This window comes from Radiomyces spectabilis, assembly GCF_025331425.1.
Source record: "Radiomyces spectabilis strain NRRL 2753 chromosome Unknown BYT42scaffold_1, whole genome shotgun sequence".
Classification (NCBI taxonomy): Eukaryota; Fungi; Mucoromycota; class Mucoromycetes; order Mucorales; family Radiomycetaceae; genus Radiomyces; species Radiomyces spectabilis.
The window spans coordinates 3,042,341-3,062,928 of record NW_026251926.1 but is presented as its reverse complement, the minus strand read 5'-3'; the positions used below and the strand labels follow the sequence as shown (position 1 = coordinate 3,062,928).

The window sequence follows — 20,588 nt, the reverse complement described above, 5'->3', positions numbered from 1 at the left end:
GTCTTGATTATGAAGGGGACAATGGCGGTTTGAGCGACGACGATGTCCTGTTTGACCACAACTGGTGCAAACCGCATTTTGCTGCTCATTGTTTCGCCCATTATTTATAGTAGTGTTTCGTGGAGAGAAATTTGGGCAACGACGATTGGTAGAACGCTGGTGATCGTTGCCGTTGCAAGATGGGCAGCGAGGCATGGTTCAAAGATGAACAAAAAAAAAGGCACCAATCGAAAGAATCGAAAGAATTGAGATTCTAATGACTTGGTGTATTGCAAAAAGATATTAAGAAGTTCTGATAGCTTAGTGTAGTTGAAGAAGAAAAGAAGGCACAAAAAAAAAAGAATAATAAGAGGTTCTGAAGAGAGAAGGCACAAAAAAAAGGTTCCGATAGCTTAGTGTGCAAGTCATGTGATTTACAAATTGCTAATTTTCAAAGATTTTAATTATATAGACTAGGTGGAGCCCGTGATCTTCAAGATCACAATTGGGGATATTTATTGGTAGACTCAGGGTATGCTACCATGGGTGTGGTTAGAATGGCATGAAGGTGTGCCAGTTCTAACGTATGAGGTAGAGGGCGCAGGTGGAGCCCGTGATCTTCAAGATCACAATTGGGGATATTTATTGGTAAACTCAGGGTATACTATATTTTTGGTGAAATGTTCATTTGAACTGCTGTGGATCAGGTATCTTCGCCGATACGATAGAATCGTAGTGCTCTGGCGTCACAGGTTTATCAGCTTCTTTTAAAATGAGTAGAATATGCGCATGAGGCAATCCTCTTTTCTGGAACTTGACGGTATAAACGTAGCCAATTACTTTTCCAAGTGTATGGTTTTTTGTTAGATCCTTCAAAAGAGCTCTGAGCTTGAGGTTGAAAACTCGTGCTGTCAAATCTGGCCGATCAGATACTGTCTGTGAAGCAAGAAGCTCATTCCGAATTTCTGGCCATTTTGGATTACACGTGAATGTAATGAAGAGGTCAGGCTTTCCGAAACATCTGACGATACTCATTGCATCTTGGTACAGCTGTTGCATGTTTCGAGGGCTGCCAATGAATGACGACGGAAGGATGACAGGCTGACCGATGGAATTCATATTCATATTGTTGTCGTCAAGTTGGAGAGCATCTTGTACGCCTGAATACACATCAGCACGCAGTCGGGACTGGTTGAGGCGAAGGTGATTGAGGCGGTTTTGTTCCATCTTGGCATACATATCTACGATATACTGCTGAAAGAGTCGGCCAAAGAGGTGCAAGTGGTGTCCATCATTTGGATACATCAATCTGAAACTGTAGTAGTTCATCACGGTGACTCTGTCGTTTCTGGTCGATCGAGTTTCAATGTTCCACCCAGGGTCGCCTTCAGGAAACATCAGCACGTAATGGAGTGGGTCATACAGGCGATGCATCTCACTGATTGATGTCAGTTGGTTACTACGCCTACAGATCACAATATCCCTTCCAGAGGCCTCTGCGTTTTCACCGATAATGACACCAATTTCAGAAGCATTTGGTGCATTATAGCGTCGTGGATCTGGGACATCGTCAGCTCGAATAATCAGTCTGATGTTGGAAGCACCACCATTATCCTCTATGTATTGGGCCATTGTCTTGAAAAGATGGACGAAAGGATTGGTTTCATGCATTAATTGCTGAAGTACTTCCAAGGTGTCTCGCGCGAGATGGCTTGCAATTGCATGTCAATTTGATATTTCGTTGTCAGTATCATGGACGTATATTTGTGCAAATGCAGGTCGTTGGCCATTAGCAGGAAGTAGCAATCCCATCAAGTGGTACACTTCTATGAATACGGAAGCAGTAAGCGCCCCGTCTGCCATTCATTACACTTTCGTCTAAATTTACACCAAGAGAAGTAAAACTGAGAGCACTACAATAAGCTCTGATCTTGAGCCGGAAATCTTTTGCTTGCGCCCCAGTCCCTGTCAAAAGCAAGGCAATCAAAGGAGGGGTGGGTTTGAGAGGAGAAAGTACAAATTGACCATTTCCACAACAGAGCTGAAACTTAGGATCATTCATAGTACTTCCAGCAATTTTTTCTCCACTCCACATTCGTGCCTGACAGTGGCTGCAGATGACATTCATGGCTCCTACATTATGAAGATTTGGCATCGAGACATTGGGATCGCGAGCCACATTGGGCCTAGAATTGAAATTTTCTGTATTTCCGTCTTGATTATGAAGGGGACAATGGCGGTTTGAGCGACGACGATGTCCTGTTTGACCACAACTGGTGCAAACCGCATTTTGCTGCTCATTGTTTCGCCCATTATTTATAGTAGTGTTTCGTGGAGAGAAATTTGGGCAACGACGATTGGTAGAACGCTGGTGATCGTTGCCGTTGCAAGATGGGCAGCGAGGCATGGTTCAAAGATGAACAAAAAAAAAAAGGCACCAATCGAAAGAATTGAGATTCTAATGACTTGGTGTATTGCAAAAAGATATTAAGAAGTTCTGATAGCTTAGTGTAGTTGAAGAAGAAAAGAAGGCACAAAAAAAAAAAGAATAATAAGAGGTTCTGAAGAGAGAAGGCACAAAAAAAAAGGTTCCGATAGCTTAGTGTGCAAGTCATGTGATTTACAAATTGCTAATTTTCAAAGATTTTAATTATATAGATAAATCTATTCCTTGTTAAGCGGCAGGTTCTCGTCTGTGCATATCCTCCCCCCAAAAAATAATGGATTGCAGTTATGTGACCTCTAAAGAGATGATGGATTTATTACGTAACTGTAGAATATCTTGGTTGAGGCAACAGAAAGAAGGAAATCCGATGTGACACAGCGATATTCATGCATCATGGGCGGGAAAGAGTACAAAACACAATGGATGTGTCTGTAAATGACACGGCGTGCTCTGATAACAAATCTTGTCTATCCTTTGGATATTCTATCTGGATTGCATGTTTTGTCTGCAAGTCATGTCTCGTTCTTAGTTATCGACGACGGATTTGACCACTTTGGCAGGATTGCCGAATGCTACGACATTGTCCGGGATATCCTTGGTCACCACAGCACCGGCTCCAACCGTAACACCGTTGCCAATGGTCACACCAGGACAGATAGTAACACGACCACCAATCCAGCAATCGGTACCGATCTTGACGTCTTTACCATACTCTAGTTGTTTCTTTCGCTCTTCAGGGTCCAATGGATGGTTGACAGCATAAATATGGACGCCAGGTCCGAATACGGAGCGATCACCGATGGTAATTTTTCCAACGTCGAGGAACACACAGTCAAAGTTGATATCGACATCGTCGCCCAAGGAAATGTTGTAACCGTAATCGCAGCGGAACGTGGGACGCACATTGGAGTTTTTACCGACATGACCTAATAACTGCAGCACTACCTCTCTTCGAGATTCGGCATCGGGAATGACATTGAGTTTCTCCTGCAATTCAGCAGCCCGGTCACGGTCAGCATCCAATTCGGAATCATAAGGACAGTACAGTTGTCCAGATAACATCTTCTGCTTTTCGGAAGCCATGGTTACTTTTAGTTGAATGAAAGAAAACCAGGAAAAAGCTCACAGGCATTTTGCACAGGTAGAAATTTCGGTAGAGCTCCGTTTGCCAAGTTAAATCGGAGCTTCCAATTCTCGTACACAAAAATGAAGCTGAGCTGCCTCTGCCATTCGCCACAAATGACGGCCAAGATGAAGATATGGCAATTGACGTTTGGGTTACAGAATATAAACATCAATATGTGAGTAAAGTGCCCTAGATGGAGCGCCATTCCTGTATTCTTTGTATGCGCTTATGTCTGGCATCGACACTCAATCAAAAATTCTGCACATGAAATTGTTCTGTATTCTTCCAGTTTCCCTGACTGGGACGAAATTTGATAGCATGCAATAGGGATCGTAAGCTGAAGGATGATTCAATAATAGAGCTTTCAGATAGTGAAATTCGTAAAATTAAAATAAAAAAGAAAGAGTGAAAGTTCTCGATGCGTTCTACTATCTTGTATCCAAAACTCCTATGGTTGCTCAAATCGCTGAAGGCTTTAAGAAAAAGAGTATAGTTTCTATATCAGAGATGGACGAGAGAAAATGTATACTTTATTGTTGAAATCGAATAAAAAAATTTACAGTGTGCAGAGTCTTAGCCTACTCTGTTTTTGCAGAGTAGTTCCCAGGAACCACCACGTGGAGGTGCTCTGCTTCGGTTCCCGCCACCCTCGAAGGGTCGCTTCCATATAGTATATGGGTCCGCAGTAATCAATCATACGGGTTTCAAGCCAAGTTACGGAGTCGCAGTCGGACAAATACACATATCCCGCGCCTCAATGTCAGGGAAGTACCATCATAGGGTACCTTCAACCAAATTACAGAGTCGCTGCCCAAAAGTACAGTACACAACGCAGACATCCGAGATTAGGCGAAACAACATCTGCAAAGCAGAACGCAATATGGACATATTAGTTGTCAAGACATTTTCATGCACAATCCATACACCAGTGCTCTAGCGAGCAACTGTCACAGTTGTTCCTGTGGTAAAAGACAACGTCTCTCCTCAAGTCAAAACCGATCGGAAATCGGGACTTGGGCATCGAAAAATAGGGCGATAGGCAGTTACATTGGGACGACGCCAGCTAAATATAAAAAAAAAGAGTTGAGCTTCGAGTTCCAAGCATGTTGAAAAGAGTTCCTTTTTACTAACCTGGGCCCGAGAGTCAACGTGGGCGGCTGACAACTGAATGTTGACATCTCGCTGCCAAACCTCTGAGTATTCAGCTTTTTGGGTAAACCCGACAGAGTCAAGACCGCCTTTCATCAACGCGACGCGGGGTAAGCTTCTCCACAGTGCCGGGAGCAAACCAAGGAGAGTAGCCATGGGCAGCCATTCGGATCTTCTCTGATACATTCAGGCCATAAATACCACGAGCAGAGCGATAATCTTCCCCTTGCTTTAAAATATGCTGATCAGCACACTTGTGAAATTGACAACTGTAATACTTAGTACTTACCACCAATCGACCGTACGAATAATGGGTCACACCATCGGTGAGGCAAACGGGGTGGGTTGAGGCGGTTAGACCCGGATCTTCTGCCGTGTTGGCCGACGTGCCTGGACCATTTATAAAACCGAGTATTTTCGCTGCTTCTTTTCACCGCCCACACCCAAGGTGCTGGCCATCTGGATAGTTTAAGCACATGGGCCCAGGCATGCTTCGGTCACAAGCTTCAAAGAGAATGTTAGCCGGTTATTGGACCATCGCAGCAGCGTAAAAAGAGGGAGACCAAATTTCCATGGGAAGACCCTGATGGTCGACGAGCACAACAGATAATGGCGGGATTAATTGGCCGTGAAAAAGAGGGTGGCTGGAGCGGGATGTTCAAAGTAGAGAGAAATGGGAAGAAGGTGGATGTTGAAATTGAGTGAAGAACTTCCGGCTTTTTATATTTGGCTCTTTCTTTTTCAAAACCATGTCTGAGAGACAGTCCTGATGTCGGTTCTGATTTGGCGAATATTTGTGCATTTTTGATTGGTACTGAGGTCTGACACCATATGCAAGGTGATATTTCATTGTTTTTGAGTTTCTTATATCCAGTTTGTTGGTCGTACTTTTGTGTCACCTTCATGCACAATAAAGGAATGTGGTAATGATTTATCAAGTAACTCAATAATGAATCAATATATCAGTCATTGCTTTCGAATCCAAAGTATTGGTGTTCTTTTGAACAGGTTGTTAAACTGATCGCTTTTCGGATATGACCTGTGGGAAGCATCAAGCAATCAATTGCACGGCAAAAGAAAAAAAAAGGGGGGGGGGGGTTGAGGGAGAGACAAGGGCGGTAATACAGCAGAAGTACAAAGAGCAAACAAGACTCGAACGAGAATGTTTTGCTACTTCCAAATGAGAAGCTTGAAGACACCAATTGCAACGCACAGTAAAAATAGGGTTGGACATTGAGTAGAATCCTTAGACCGAACAGACATCATTGTTTACATTGGGAAGGTACCTGATCCAGGCAAGCTTCCAGATAGAGCTTTTCAGCTCCCAGGATTTCCTTCTGCATATGCCAGCGAGCATGAAGAAAGGAGGCCAGCATTATCCATCACCCGACTCACAAAGTTGGCAAAATGCGTTTGTTTGGTAATTCGGCATTTGCCAAAAGGCATCCCGGTATGTGGTCTTGCACTTGTGGAAAACCTGATAAATTACGTCAAGTTCGACAACAATCCCGCTTGGACTTTTTACCGCACACGAGAGGTGATGGTGAATCCTACAACGGTCGTTTCCTGGAATAAAAGCATTATCATGGAGTTACTCTGGACAAATCGCTCAAGGCTATGGATCCATCAGTTGGGGGATCTGATGTTTCAATCTACTTACAGCACTGCCGATGATCACACAGCGTAACAGGTTTCATCACCATCCCCTTTCTTTATCATTATGATTATTCGTCTATGAGATCGTGTATATACAATCAATCTTGCGTCAATAATGTTTCCGAAACTGGATCAACCGGCTTGCTGTATGAATTACATAATGAGATTCTCATCGATCTTTTCGCTTTCAAATTGATGTTTGAACGTTGTGTATGAGAAAAAAGCGAGATGGTTACACTGACGAATCCACATATCGTCACCTTTTTCGCATATAGGTAGTAGATGTTATGCCCGTGCAGGAAGCCCATAGGTATTATTTTATTTTTTAGTCCTGTACAAATCTGTCGACAGGATATCTGACGTACCTCTACTCCTTCTCTAATGCTAATTCTTTTTATGACCGATACTATTTTCATTTCGGTTTTTTTATTACCTTGTCATACGGAAGTAATCACTTAATCAGTTTGTTTTTCGACGCTAATCATTGCAATTAAACTATGTGGAGACCTAATGTGTAAAAGTTTTTGTGTCATGTAATATCTACAGCATTACAGGATAAGCTATAAATATGAATTACAAGGAAGACATAAACGATAAAGTTGTCAAAAGTAAAGAAACGTCACACGAAGAATGGCATCATTCGGCTAAGATTGAATGAAAAAGGCAACGTATTTGAGTGAAAAAGTTGATCCATGTAGTTGGAAGACAGACGATCCCAAAGATATCCACATTGTAAGGCAAATCCACATCCTGATTCCCGAATATAACATTTGACAACGCAATGTCGATTGTTTGAGCATGTGGCGTTGACTAGTGGCTACATGGCACTCCGTAGTATGTCCCGCCCACTTGGTTTCCTTCTGGCAACAAGGACCCATCCTCGGGAAATTCCAACTGTCCTGATCTACTGACATAAGGACCAGACTTACTTCTACTTTTTCGAAAAAAGGCAAAAAGCAAAAACAAAAAAAAGTTTTCACTACGACTTTGGTATTATTAGAAGCGTTTAGCAGATCGGGTGCTTTGGGTGATTTTTTTCTTTCTCCCCTAAAAATCCGGCTTTCAATGACCCACTGATCCCAGAAAATGAAATCGCTCCATAGGTACATCGAGGCCTAAAATATCAGCTCTCTCGGCACTGTTCCGAGGCACAAACTTTGGGTAAGTGGTCATATATTTTGCTCTTAGGCTCAGGTAGGTTCTTGAGGGATTCATTAGACTCGGTGACCCGGTAGTTGCAATTAACTATCTTCCCTTCTTTTGAAACAAACATCAAATGAGCACATAGAAATGTTTAAATCAAAAAGCAATATTTGTTCCTGTCACAAAATTTAGTCAGGAATATTTACTATCTTTTTTTTAACTATATATTCATACAATGATTCTTTCGATACAGCACATGCATGGATTGTGAATCATTGACAGGGGAGCAGGACTCAATAGAGGAAGGGTGGTGGTGGTGGTGGTGGTGGTGGTGATGATGTGGGCCAATTGGACCGAGCGGATGAGGTTCACTGTGGAGGGGATTATGCCGTCCCACAAACGGGTGGGATTGAAGAAAGGTCAGGTTGGACGACGATTGAGGAGGATAAAGAACGGGATCAAAAGGCGGGGTGATCGAAGGATATACGGATGAAAAAGCAGCAGGAGAGGATGAAGTGTATCGCGAAAGCGGATCATAGCCAGAGCTCAACAGATCATGTCGGGGTAAGATATCCAATTCCAACCCTGTCGAAAAGAGCGAGTATCGACTTGGACACTTTAAACCATGATGTGATGGTTGCTGAGCAAACGTAGGCGGGTCCTCTGATAACAAAGAAGGCGAACTTATATCTGTACCTTCATCATCGCTGCTGACAAGAGTGGATGAGTTGTCTTTTTCTTCCGGTGGCATATCGGTGTGAATTGCTTTGTCATGGTAGTGCGTGGATATCCGGGCAGGAACAGGGGACGCTCCCTTATTGGTGGAGTGTGTTTCGGTGGGGAGGGAAATGGGTGGATTCGTGTTACCAGGAAGAGCATCTTCATCTAGCGCTTTATCCGTGGAAGCGTCTGTATTCGTATCCGCAGCAAGAAGGGCTATATTATTATTTACATGTAATCCCGGATTCCCGAGAGAGGGCGGAGTACAAAGGATCGCCGATGAATGATCAGAGCTCTCCTCCTGGGAGCGCTCGATGGCCACCGGTGAAGCTTTCAAATAGTGATGATCCGCGGGTATCCGTTGCTTCTTCTTTGGCTTTTTGTGTTTCTTGTTGATTATTGGAGCGTCGGCATCGGCATCGGCTGTTGGCGGCTGGGGATGATGCCATTTCACGAGCTCCGCCATTTTATTCCGACAAGCACGAATGGTCTGGATGAGCTGTCGTTGAATCGATTGATATTTTTCCACATTAAGCTGTGTCAGAAAAAAAAAATTAGATGTAAGCATCTCTGATCAACCAGCCAAGAAAAAAAGGAAGGCACTGGCACTGGTCGTCATTTTTTTTTTTTGTTTTCTCTCCCTGCTGTCTCCATGGTCATTTAATCCTTTCTTCCCCTGGCATGTTTTTCTTTTCTCCATTTCGGTAGTTGATTTTGCCGCCCAATGCAGATTTTTTCAAATAATTTTTTTTTCAGGCGGAGTGAGCGATCCCCAGGCCACTTTATACTTTTACGCGGGTGGATCCCCAAAAATAGTAAAAGAGGAAATGAATGGTTATTTACCTTTTGAAAAGAAACGGTTAAAACAATTGAGCCAATGACATATGTCCAGGGCGAATATCGCCACAGTGTTCGATCTTTATGTGAGCTGTCGGACCATGGCAATGGGCTAGTGTGGGGGTACGTGACGGTAGTCGTGGTCGTTGCGGTTGTGGCCGCTGTGGCGAATCTGCTCATGGACCGGTGATGCATAACCATCGGTTTACTGTAAATGCCGCACCATTGTTTGAGTTGAGAGACAATGGCGATGGTGAATATGGTTGTCAGCGATAACGCGATGAGAAGGATAGGCGAAAGAACCACTAACGATGTGATTCTGACACGAGACGTTCGCATATGAACAAAGGAAAAAGGAAAAAAAAAGACAGGATAAGAAAAGAAAGATGTGGAATATCAGTAATCGAAAGGGCCAAAAAAAAAATTGGCGCTAGTTAAACCATGCTGTCCCTGCTTTGAATTTTTTTTTCCTTATGTGGGAGGTCAACCCCAATCCTTTTGGCTTTCCGCTGCCTATGTGTCATGTTCACTGTCGCACCAAGATCGCAAACCATGCCATATAAGCTTAACACATGAACGTTCTTTTTTCATTTAAATGGGAGGGCACTCGACCTAGATCATCTTTCACTTCACGGATCGGGTAGCATTAGAATCTATCTTGTTCAATCCACTGTCTGAAACGCCCCGTCACATCATCGGAGGAAATCTATTTTACGAAAGGAACTCCTCAAGTCCTCCCCATTTTATGGGTAGACAACTCACTAAGCAACAAGGCGGATTCCTCGAGTTTATTTCATTAATCATCCAATGTACTTTCTCACCAACCAAGTATCACCGAAAAACAAATTAGCATCCATCGTTAATGAAGTTGCTATTATTATCCTGCACCCACATCATGGTTCCCCCATTTTCACATATTGAGCTGCGGAAAATGTTACTTGTTCTATTTTCTCCGCTGTGCATTTTGAATGTTGTTTTTATCGTATCCATGAATGCAACACACTTGTCACCTTGATATTCTCCGGGCCGTAGCACAGACTAGCTTGGATATGAATCAAAAGGGCTACTGCTACCTTGCCAATGGAATGGACCGACAAATAAAAAAGAGGTACACAGCGAGAAACGTTTCGCCTTGGAAAGCATGCTGTATTGACCATAGATTGGCTTCTGTCTCATTCTCCGCGTCCTTATGCTTTTACCGTGGTGACACCTTGCCATGATGTACTTGGTTAGGCTAATCACATGTAAATCCCCATCATTCCACGATTTTTTTCATGCTTATACCACAAGAGATAAAAAATTCATACCGCTGTTGAAGATTTCACAAGTTTGCAAAGACACAAATAAAAAAAAACGCAATCAATACCATAAAAAAAAAAGTCATATTGTTGTGTTTGCATTATCCTTATTTTCGTCTTTTTTGTTTTGTTTTGTTTTGTTTATGCATAAATGTGAATTCAGATTGTTGCTATAGTAAAAAAAAAAAAAAAAACGGTTCGGTGATGAGTTAGCTGTGATCGATGGAAGGTTCGTCCATAATCCAAGCACCATATTTGTGATGATCCATTGGAAGATCGCTGCGAGAAAATGCATTCTCCGAAAGCGGCAAAGGTCCCCCGTAATCCACTGCTGTGGAATCCTGATTTGCATCAGTCGTCGCCACAGGAGCAGTATACAACGAAAAAGGATCGCCTTTGTCGAGATCGTCATATTCAAATAGTGGGCTCATGAAAATGTCTTGGTGCAGTAACGGAGCGCTCACGGCAGTCGGTGAAGGTGTAGTACAGGGAGAGGATGGATGGGAGGAAGAATGTTGTGACAGATCATCACTCAATGACTGTTTGTATTCACGAATGAAGTTTTTTGTTTTCTGGTTAGCAAACCAAGGAGAGCAAAGGATCTGCGCAAAACATAGAAAAAAGGAAAACGAAAGCAAACCTTGGATTCTAGTAGAGGCGAGATAAGAGCGTCCATGACGGTGTCCAAAACGGAGGGAACGATGCATGTACGTAGTCGTTCATACACTTGCATGTCTTCCGAATCGGTGGACTGACTTAGCTTGGCCATCATATTGTACTTGGCCATGGATAGATTGGCTCGCAAATATCGACTCATATACAGGATATCGGCGGCGGAATAGGGAATGGAGGAAGGTGGAAGATCGGATGCATGGGTGGTCTCGCCATCGGGCGAACAAAGTTGGATGAGGGAGGAGGTATCATGATGATGAGAAATGCTAGTATGGATGTTTGTGTTTTTGGGTGCAGATAATTTTCCCAAATCGATCTGCCGACTGAGGGCCTTTAATTCATCGACGGTCATCTTGACCGTCTTGGCTTGTTTGGGTTGGGGGCGGGTGGCGTGTTTTCTTATCCGTCGACGGTTGGGATCACTTCGCTGGGATCGTTTTCGGTAGGACAGTGCTTGTTCCATGTTACGAGGTCCAGTGACTTTGGAACACGAGGCCAAGCGGGTATTGGTTGACGACTGAAGAGGAGGCGAGGATGGCTTGTGGCTTTTGAAAACTTTTTTAGGCTCAATGCATAGCGGAGTATAGTTTTCATCAGGGATAGGCATAGCAAAGGTTAGATCCCTGGCATGAGGATAAAACGACAAGAAATTGATAAAAAAAAGGTGAGCAACATGGACAATGAACGGTCAGGCTATCGTGGGTCACCCTGAGATCATTTTTTTTGGTGTCATGCAAACGTGTGGCTTTACCTGACAGGCGATTGGAAAAACTGCAGCATGGACAATAATGAAGCTGGAGGAACTGATGCATGTTGATTCATTTGTATGTATGATGTATGTATGTAAGTGAAAGATCAATGAAGAAGAAGTGTCAAGAAGAAAAAGAAAAGCAAACAAATGAAAAAAGAAAAAGGATCAATGAGGGAGAGGAGACAAAGAGGAATAAAAAAGTGAGCAAAAAACACAAATTTATTTTATTGCGAGTGGAGTCTCAAGAGAGTCGGGACATCCCCGAAATGGATAAGCTTTTTTGAATTCACGAATTCCTGGTTGCGGGACGCATACATCATTTGATGTGGAATGAGGATTTTCAATTGATGCCGATGATGGTATCCTTGATTGGTTTTCTGAAAAATAAAAAAATATTTTTTTTCAGTGCTGCGGTAATATTTGTTGGATTCACCCGGTTGCCATGGTGATTGTCTGAGCTTCGTCCTCGTGTGCCCTGACTGCTTTTTTTTTTCTCATCTCTTGCCATAACAGTGCCCTGGCAAAACCTAAGTAATCCCGATGAATTCATTGACTTTTCTAATGTTTATTTTCATCTTTCAATACACTTTTCTCGGAAAATGAAGAAATGATAATAAAATAAATTGCAAGGAAACAAAAAATCATGACTTGGCCCTTTATTGGCGGGAGTGAGGTGGATCCTTCATATTACTTTGGCTTTGTAGAATAACTGCGTAATCTAATGGGGAATTTCGCTGAAACTGACTTTATTATCAAAGAGAGGTCGTCTTCTCGAGGATGACTTCTATTTTTCAATAAAGTTTATCACACGAGGTGAAAGATAGTTTAACGTGCCAGTCATTACTTCTGTACCAAAGCTATGTGCACCTGCACCTATGTATCCGACCGGCCGATATATGGACACTTGAATAATGACATCCCGATCGATCTTTAAGCGTACCTATCTGAGACCTACTTCATGCAGCTATTTCATGCGATGAGGCCACATTTTGTTATCAATGGATAAATATGACGTGAAGCGATGAGAAAAGACACATGGCGTCTTTTTCTTGCTTGATTATTGGACAATAAAGGTTTTAGCTACAGTCGAGGGATCGCCTCTTTCATGTCTATGAAAAACGACGCATCTTCCATCCGTTTTATTTCCTCTTCATCGCTCATCTATTTTCTTTTTTCTTTTCTTGCGAAAAACCACCCATCTATCGCGATATATATTCTCATTGCTTATTTTATCAATTTTGCTCAAATCACTCATCCTGTACGTATACTCATGATGACCACAACTGTGATATCAAAACGACTGAACCTCTACATATGGCTTGCGCGCCGAAACCCTTTTTTTTTTTTTGACGGCAACAATAAAAGCTTTTTTTTGGCAAGGTAATGTATTTGTGCTCAAGTGCCCTTACTTTTTTGAACGTTATGCCGAATCACTCACTTGTTGTGTGTGCTTCTACAGTTTAAGAACTTGTACAAAGCCCATGCCTTGGCGGTGTGCGGTGGCGGCTCCCACAGTGTGGTGACAACAGATTTCTTGTAAGTAAAAACAAGAGACGAGTAAGTGTGGCTTGTCTAATGCACCCATCTTTCTTTTTTGTATGTCTTTGTCCTTTGGTTTTTTCTCTTATTTGATTAACTTTAACTTAACTACATTACCTTGTCTCTTTTTATAATTTGATTTGTAAATATTTTTATCCAGAATTTTTCAATTAAACTGTACGAAATCGACTCCGCTTCAATTCTTTTGCATCCATGATCAGTCGCCATAGAAAATAAAAAAGTAACCTGCGGACAACTCTAGTTGAAGCGGAGGCTCTCTGATGCGCTATTTGATGGATAAATGACAGGACGAATTGGCAGCTCCCTGGAAAATAGTCTAACTGTGATAAGCGTAGAAAGGTGATATCGGCCTTTCATCTATTTATCCATCAAAACTTGATAGTCTGTATTTTGCAGTGATCCTTTGCAAATATTGTTGGCATATGAACTGCACAACAGCATTGTTTGTCATATTTGCCATTACAGTTTTAGAACGTAAACTTTAATTTCTCGTGTGAATATATCCATGTTCCTTTGGACAAGTGACAATGATGGCATAATTTTTGCTTTCGCTGCTTCAGAGCATGCACCATCCATGTACGTTGTGTTTACAGAGGGACATTTTATTCCATACCTTTTAGACGTTGGTGGAAGGATCACAAGCTATGACTTTAGCCTCAATTTTTTACGCCTTTGAGGAGTGGGCAAGCAAGATTGCGACAAATAAGCTCTATGCATCCATTTTTTCCAAGTGTAACATCACCCCATTCTATCGTGCAACAGACATCGATGTCAATAAATATCGCTTGTGCATCTCTCCTATTTTTTATTTTATTTTTTATTGTACACCTTGGGTGTGTTTTTTTCTTTTTTGATTTCACATCACTATGATCAAAATCACTCTTTGCAGGGCATGCCAGTATTGAATTTTACCGGAATGATAGACCCTTCAAGTATTATTGATGGCAATTTTGATCACGTCTGGCAGCGCCTTTGGGATGTGGAGATAGAAAATCATCAGAGCTCTGTTGTTGAGATGTGACCAATTTGATATCCATCCATTGTTTTCAAATTTGTGTCCTGGCTTTTGTCCACATTGATTGACTTTGCAAGATAGAGAGATACGGTTGCCACGGTGAATAAAAATTCAGTAACGTGTTCCATGGGGTTGGCTTGGCAAATGATGCACTCACCCCACCTTGACGATGGGTGAATGACCCTTACAAAGTCCGATATGCAATTCTCAATCAAAAAAAAAGGTCACCTTTTAGGTCTTGTTGGTATGGATGGGACATGTTAGCGCAGGCGATCTGGTTTGATATTTTTTTAAAAAAAAGTAATCAAGATTAAAACTGATCCGACCAATGGGAAGGATGGATGGCGATCATCCCTTCAGGCAAAGTGGAGCAAGTCGTGACTGTGAGCCGTAGAAAATCCTCCGTGTAACTTTGTGGGCAGCCGCTCAATTGACAAAGCTGGGCCCACGTTTCTGGGATTCGGCCCTTGATTTGACTATTCTTTTGCATCCCACAGAGAACTTGCCCTTTCTTTTTGACCGCCCCCCCACCCCTCAGCCCTTGATCAAGATGAAGTCGAACCTTTTAAATCGCATTCATTTCCTTTCTTCGTTCCTTCCAAGTTGCCCACATCAGCCTCAATGGATCTGTCCAACTTTGAATTAGAGGACGCCATTCACTCCATAGACGTGCTGGCTTCCTTGCAGGAAAAATCGCTCCCTCAAATCGATCCGACACCGGAACAGGGTTTCAATGAATTTTCTGACCTCTTTGTTCCATCCAATCATACCGCTGATCTGTCCGTTTTCTTGCCATTTCATGCTCCCGCACCTGAAATGGCGCAAAAAATCAATTTTGCAACGCAAATGTGTGAATCTTCACCTCAACCTACCCACACTGTCTATCCTACTTCGCATTATTCTTCTCAGCAGTTCACTCCAACCTATTATGCAAGCTGTTCCGATCTCACTGAACAAGAGGTACACTTTTTTTTTCAAAACAATATGCTTTGTCTTTAATGCTGACTCGAATACTGATCCAACAATGTCTTTCGTTGATATTGCGTTTAATCGTTGAATAGCAAGAAGTGTTTACTCCGTTAATTTCGCCGGCCATGACACCTTCGTTTGGGTTTCAAGGGCAATCCAAGTTTTCTCCATGCGAATTGGACTTCTCCCCATTGACTTCGCCTGCCATCATGCCTCATTTTGATCGTCGATATCACGAGCGAAGCATGTCGTCCTTGTCTGGCCACAGTTTTTCTGGCTCGCTGACCCCCGGGCAAATCTGTCAGCAGTATGAACAGCTCGAACAAGTCAAACGTATGATCACACGTAAACTTTCCGAACTGCATCAAGATGATCACCACGAACAGACCTCGCCTCGGCCTTCCAGTAACAATACAGTCTTGCAGTCTCAAATGTCGCCATCCGCTGAAAGTTCAGGTATTTTTTTTCTTCACAGTACCTTTTGGAAGAGGATATAATAATCTGATCCACATCCTTATGAACCCAATCAGATACAAAGAGATTGCCGACTCGAACGGGCTATGGGGAGAACCCTCCGTTATCGGCTTCCGTGAAACGTGCCCATGGACCTGCGTCGTCGTTTTCCGCGAACCCTGCTCCACTTTCACCAGGGCAATCGCCTTGTCTTGCACCAGTGACCCCTGCGTCATTGATGAAAATGAGAGTCGTGAATCCTTGTAACAACAATAAAAAACTTCCATTGACCAAAATGTCAGCCCAAGTGACACCGCCGCTGGATTCCCAGCCCGACTGGGATTCTCCTGTTTCTGTATCGAAAGCATTACCTGAAAAAAGAGCTCATGCGCGGAAAAAGGAGAATCGCTCCACCCATACCAAATCTCATCCTGCCAAACGAACCCGTCGCGAATCCTCTGCGGCTCAGACCTACGCTTCCTCACGTGCATTGAAGCCGCTACTGATCAGTCCTACCCTTGGACCAGGGGTGAATGCGAATCAGGAAGCCGAGCGTATCTTGGCCACTCGATCCAACTATCAGAACCTGATGGAAGGAAAAGCGGCCGCTCTCGGGATCGCTTTCTCGCCTCAGATCCGAAGCGGGATTGAAACGCGACGTACGGCTCACAAAGCCGCTGAACAAAAACGGCGCGATTCACTCAAGCTGTGGTTTGAAAGACTACGCTGTGAAGTTGAAGAAGGCTACGTGAAGAAAAAAGCCTCGTTGACTTCCAAAGTGATTCGAGAACAAGAACGTGAAGCCAACCACAAGTCTTTGCACGATGACGATGATGAAGATACTTCTCTCGCGGACAATTCCTCGACTTCGCCTGTCTCTATGCATGAGACCGACGAGATCAGTCATGATAATCAGCATTATGCCAGTTCTTCAAGCCCGGCGGCCAAGGAATTGAAACCGTTGTCCAAAGTATTGCTTCTTCGTTATGCCTATGAATACATTACCATGTTAAAGACCACCCTCAACGAAAGAGACGAGCGTATTGAAGCCTTATCGAAAGAGAATCATCAACTTAAAGACCAATGTCACTGCGACTAATTATTTTCGTGCTTCATGACGTCTCGACCCACGCAATGCCCCTTATGACCATCATTCTATACGCTTGCTGCCACTACTGCTAATCCTCCCCTCTTCATGCCATGCTTTTTATGACTAATCTTTTTTTTTTTTTGTGATCAAATTGTCATTTTTAAATTAATTTATGCCCCGGACCCCTCGCTTCCATGCTTCCCTATGTTTCAATCACTTTGGTATGCCTCCATTTGTTTCTCTTTGTAATCCCTCTGTTCTATATACGTTATTCTTCATGTATGTATGTATTGGAGGCTTTCTTGACTGCGCCCATTAGTACCCTTTGCGCTTTTTTTCCATTCCCTTTCTTTAAATAAAAAGATTACTATACATATAGCTTATGACTTTATGTGCAAAAAAAAATCTGATTATTTGTGTGTTTTCTGTCAAAGCGCTTTCAGCAGTCCCACAGATAAATCGGTCTATGTGAAAAACGAAGCATAAACGTACATCCGAAGAAGCAAGCTGCGCACGCTGTTACTGCGTCCGTCTGCCTCATTTGTTTTATTGACAATGCTGTTTGTCTAGACATGTTGCTGACAATGGGTACCAGTGGTGTGCCAACGCAATAAATTTCATGCTTGAAACTTTGCGTTCCGTTGCATATTGTGCCGTATTTTCACATGGTTGATTTGCTTCACTTGAAATTGTTTTTTTTTTCTCTGCCCGAGACACCAGCGACCCCAAAAGAGCAGAATCGTCGGTGATCGATCGAATTGCTGCTCTTAGAGTACCAGGTGCTCCTATGGGAGGATGTCTTATCACTGGACGAATGATTCAATAGCAATTTCTGATGGCCCATTTAAACAGGCATCCAATCCCAAGTATTTCATTAAAACATGTGCATGGGCGGATCTTGGGGATCTCACCCACTGCAAGTTGCGGATCTTGCGGATTTGGCTCATTGTGCATGTGCGGATCTTGCGGATCTCACCCACTGTGACTTGCGGATCTTGTGGATCTGGCCCACTGTGAGTTGCGGATCTTGGGGATCTGACCCATTGTAAGTTGCGGATCTTGCGGATCTCACCCATTGGGAATTCGACTGACACGTGGCCGTGCCAGTTCGTTCCGCTTGTTGTATATCGCTTAACCGTGTCCATTTCAACACGCGTAGCTCCACAGCCTATAGATGATTTCATTATGCATCTGTGTACTTACTATTGCTTCACAATCTACCTTATATTCTCGACACAAAAAGGATGAATGGTCGTCGTCAGATTAGTTTTCGTCATATAATGATTCACTTTAAGCTATATCCCAATTTCTTTCGTCTCCTATTTTCTCGGGTTATTTCATGCAAATTTTCGTCTTCCCCTTTTTCTTCATCTCGGGGTTTGTAAATAGGCGGTCTACGATAAGCTTCGCAGGTATCTGAATGCTTACAAAACCTATAATTTTGCATTCTTGATTCATGAAATGGCGCGCGCGCTATGTCTCTCCTTTCTAATTAGGCATATTTTTCACATTGGTTCATCATTCGATTTTTCCATTTCTCTGGCATTATAACTGTATCATGAGCAACAAAGTAAAATATTACATTTCTTTTTCGTCTGTTATCCCGCGTCTTCTGTAGGAATTTTCAAACAACTTTGTCCAGGTTCCTTTTGCTTTTTTTTCTTTGCCTGATTGCGTTTCACGTCCATCTATCATGTTGAGAGAAATCATTGAAGACCCGTCCGAAAATTCAATAGTAACCATGAGCCTTTTACGTACGATGGATAAATTATCGGAAAAACCAATGAATGGTCGCCAAGCCCACTCGCAGCGGGTACTGCGCGTGAAAGATCCACCCATGTTCACGGGAAAATTGGAACATGTGGCCAGCTTCATTACGCACGTCAAACTCGCCATTGCTATGAATCGCGATCAGTTCCGGGATGAACTGGCCAAGATATGCTATATGTGCTCCTTCATGTCCGACGATGCGTTTGATTGGGCTCGAATCTATCTGGACGAGATGGTTTCCGACGAGATGCACCCAGACAAGATCTCATTTCCGGCTTTTTTGCAAGAATTTCGCTCGGCATTTGGTGAGCTGAATGATTCCGTCAATTATGAACATAAACTGTTGCATCTTCGCCAAAGCTCCTCGCCCATCATTGATCACGCTACCACCTTTCGACGGTATGCAATGCGAACCAAGTTCAATGAAGCCGCATTGATTGCTATCTTTCGGGAAAGTCTATCGCATCGACTCAAAACTGAACTCGCTGCGCACAAGATGCCTATTACGCTTCGAGATTATTTGACCAAGACCATCGAAATTGACAAGCATATCCGTGAACACGAAGAATCCCATCGCGCTCACACATGTCAGCACCAGAAACGGTCTATGACGAAATCCACCTCTTACCACACTTTAGCTTTGAACAAGTCCGATCCGCAATCGGTGTGTCCCGACGAAAACAAATACTCCAAATTCTCCCCATCTGTATCTGAAGAAAAGCCGCGTCACCATCGACAGTTGTATCTGTGTTCCTACTGCGGCATCACCAACCACCCCACCTCCAGCTGCCCCACCAAAGACAAAGAAAACCATCGGCGCATGTAGTCATACACAGCCATTCTATAAATTTTAAATTAACAAAAAATGAAAGTGCTTGGTAAAAAATACATGACTAGTTCCCATTTTTTCTTTTTGCTGAAGCTTCTTCCGTGAACAGGTGTCAGATTTGAGTACTCCTTTAGAGTTCCGTTTAAATCTGTAGTTTTGTTGATTGATTTATTTCTACCATAACATGGTCATATTTATATTTTCTATTAAGATACGTTTTTATGTCTACAATCTTCAGGAAGGTTCTCGCCAACTTCCTGCACAGTTTTCTACTATTCCGAAACATAACCAATCAAGAAGTATTACTGTCAGATTTGAGTACTCCTTTAGAGTTCAGTTTAAATCTGTAGTTTTTTTCATTCTTTATTTCTACCATAACATGGTCATATTTATATTTTCTATCAAGATCATTTTTATGTCTACAATCTTCAGGAAGGTTCTCGTCAACTTCCTGCACGGTTTTCTATTATTCCGAAACATAACCAATCAAGAAGTATTACGGACCACTTTAATGCTAAACGGATTCGGTCTATATTTCTTCCGTTTTCCAGGCAATACCTTTGGTATGCCTCGTTCATCCATTGGTCCTTCATACCTTCTCGAAGGTTCCTCCAGACATCGATCTGCGGACGAGCCAATGCGCTGTCTTCCGTATTTGCTAAACTTTGGTATAGCAAATCTAATCGGCGCAAAAGAAGAACCGGCGTAACTGACAATACCCCCCCTCTTGCCTGAAGTCCGTCCTCGGGCTTCGTTATCGAAAGAGGCATCCGAGTCAGAAAGGTGATACTGGTCAGGAGGTGGCACGGTAGAAAGATCCATAGGGGCATCGATGGGTTCGTCCAGCGTAGGATCTTGTTCCAACGGTTCATCCAATGAGGGTGCCATCTCGGTATCGTAGGGAGTCATTTCTTTGATCGGTTCTGTCGTCTGCAGTGGAACTTCGTTAACTGCCGTGGGTTCAACGGTGTCAGCTTCGTACATAGCGGGGACATCTTCAAGTTCGGTGGAAACCACGTCGTCAGTGATGTCGGGATCGTTCATGAAGTCCAAAGCGGGTTCATAATCCGAGCGGTCATGTTCGTTAGGGTCAATCGACTGAGACATTGGGGACATCGGGTCTGT

At 43.0% G+C, this 20,588-nt stretch overlaps 8 protein-coding genes across 8 annotated transcripts; 4 read left to right on the top strand and 4 right to left on the bottom strand.

The window, feature by feature from the left end:
- Positions 1 to 2,662: 2,662 nt before the first annotated feature.
- On the bottom strand, positions 2,663 to 3,614 carry BYT42DRAFT_554349 (trimeric LpxA-like protein). The gene has a single exon (XM_051566573.1). The coding sequence runs from the start codon at positions 3,506 to 3,508 to the stop codon at positions 2,951 to 2,953; it is 558 nt and encodes a 185-aa protein (XP_051428891.1). The 5' UTR covers positions 3,509 to 3,614; the 3' UTR covers positions 2,663 to 2,950.
- Positions 3,615 to 4,191: 577 nt separating this feature from the next.
- On the bottom strand, positions 4,192 to 5,082 carry BYT42DRAFT_41736 (uncharacterized protein). The gene is made up of 3 exons (XM_051563467.1): positions 4,990 to 5,082; positions 4,683 to 4,929; positions 4,192 to 4,614 (listed from the first exon to the last, which is right to left on the bottom strand). The coding sequence occupies exons 2-3, from the start codon at positions 4,884 to 4,886 to the stop codon at positions 4,459 to 4,461; spliced, it is 360 nt and encodes a 119-aa protein (XP_051428890.1). The 5' UTR covers positions 4,887 to 4,929; positions 4,990 to 5,082; the 3' UTR covers positions 4,192 to 4,458.
- A 2,651-nt stretch (positions 5,083 to 7,733) lies between these two features.
- BYT42DRAFT_641379 (uncharacterized protein) lies at positions 7,734 to 9,451 on the bottom strand (the record flags this gene model as incomplete). The annotated part of the gene is made up of 2 exons (XM_051572551.1): positions 9,063 to 9,451; positions 7,734 to 8,754 (listed from the first exon to the last, which is right to left on the bottom strand). Coding segments are annotated over exons 1-2 (1,353 nt in total), but the record flags the coding sequence as incomplete, so codon positions are not given.
- Positions 9,452 to 10,410: 959 nt separating this feature from the next.
- Positions 10,411 to 12,133, bottom strand: BYT42DRAFT_554343 (uncharacterized protein). The gene is made up of 3 exons (XM_051566572.1): positions 11,778 to 12,133; positions 10,995 to 11,649; positions 10,411 to 10,893 (listed from the first exon to the last, which is right to left on the bottom strand). Exons 1-3 carry the CDS (start codon positions 11,846 to 11,848, stop codon positions 10,564 to 10,566), a joined length of 1,056 nt encoding a protein of 351 aa, XP_051428888.1. The 5' UTR covers positions 11,849 to 12,133; the 3' UTR covers positions 10,411 to 10,563.
- A 682-nt stretch (positions 12,134 to 12,815) lies between these two features.
- BYT42DRAFT_554340 (uncharacterized protein) lies at positions 12,816 to 13,941 on the top strand. The gene is made up of 4 exons (XM_051566571.1): positions 12,816 to 13,035; positions 13,143 to 13,157; positions 13,237 to 13,313; positions 13,477 to 13,941. Exons 1-4 carry the CDS (start codon positions 12,883 to 12,885, stop codon positions 13,544 to 13,546), a joined length of 315 nt encoding a protein of 104 aa, XP_051428887.1. The 5' UTR covers positions 12,816 to 12,882; the 3' UTR covers positions 13,547 to 13,941.
- A 1,227-nt stretch (positions 13,942 to 15,168) lies between these two features.
- BYT42DRAFT_610073 (uncharacterized protein) lies at positions 15,169 to 16,873 on the top strand (the record flags this gene model as incomplete). Its single annotated transcript, XM_051571355.1, has 3 exons — positions 15,169 to 15,312; positions 15,414 to 15,777; positions 15,852 to 16,873. 3 exons carry the CDS (start codon positions 15,169 to 15,171, stop codon positions 16,871 to 16,873), a joined length of 1,530 nt encoding a protein of 509 aa, XP_051428886.1.
- A 92-nt stretch (positions 16,874 to 16,965) lies between these two features.
- BYT42DRAFT_41644 (uncharacterized protein) lies at positions 16,966 to 17,268 on the top strand. Its single transcript, XM_051563465.1, has one exon. The coding sequence runs from the start codon at positions 17,059 to 17,061 to the stop codon at positions 17,221 to 17,223; it is 165 nt and encodes a 54-aa protein (XP_051428885.1). The 5' UTR covers positions 16,966 to 17,058; the 3' UTR covers positions 17,224 to 17,268.
- A 1,379-nt stretch (positions 17,269 to 18,647) lies between these two features.
- Positions 18,648 to 18,863, top strand: BYT42DRAFT_488587 (uncharacterized protein; the record flags this gene model as incomplete). Its single annotated transcript, XM_051563884.1, has 1 exon — positions 18,648 to 18,863. A coding segment is annotated over one exon (216 nt), but the record flags the coding sequence as incomplete, so codon positions are not given.
- Between the last annotated feature and the right edge of the window lie 1,725 nt (positions 18,864 to 20,588).

Coding starts and splice junctions, on each gene's coding strand:
- BYT42DRAFT_554349 (XM_051566573.1), bottom strand. CDS start 3,508: ATGGCTTCCGAAAAGCAGAAGATGTTATCTGGACAACTGTACTGTCCT.
- BYT42DRAFT_41736 (XM_051563467.1), bottom strand. CDS start 4,886: ATGTATCAGAGAAGATCCGAATGGCTGCCCATGGCTACTCTCCTTGGT. Junction 4,615..4,682: donor ACGTTGACTCTCGGGCCCAG/GTTAGTAAAAAG, acceptor TTTTATATTTAG/CTGGCGTCGTCCCAATGTAA.
- BYT42DRAFT_554343 (XM_051566572.1), bottom strand. CDS start 11,848: ATGAATCAACATGCATCAGTTCCTCCAGCTTCATTATTGTCCATGCTG. Junction 11,650..11,777: donor TTTTTCCAATCGCCTGTCAG/GTAAAGCCACAC, acceptor TCCTCATGCCAG/GGATCTAACCTTTGCTATGC. Junction 10,894..10,994: donor CGCCTCTACTAGAATCCAAG/GTTTGCTTTCGT, acceptor GAATACAAACAG/TCATTGAGTGATGATCTGTC.
- BYT42DRAFT_554340 (XM_051566571.1), top strand. CDS start 12,883: ATGTCTATGAAAAACGACGCATCTTCCATCCGTTTTATTTCCTCTTCA. Junction 13,314..13,476: donor GTGGTGACAACAGATTTCTT/GTAAGTAAAAAC, acceptor ATTTTTATCCAG/AATTTTTCAATTAAACTGTA.
- BYT42DRAFT_41644 (XM_051563465.1), top strand. CDS start 17,059: ATGCTTCCCTATGTTTCAATCACTTTGGTATGCCTCCATTTGTTTCTC.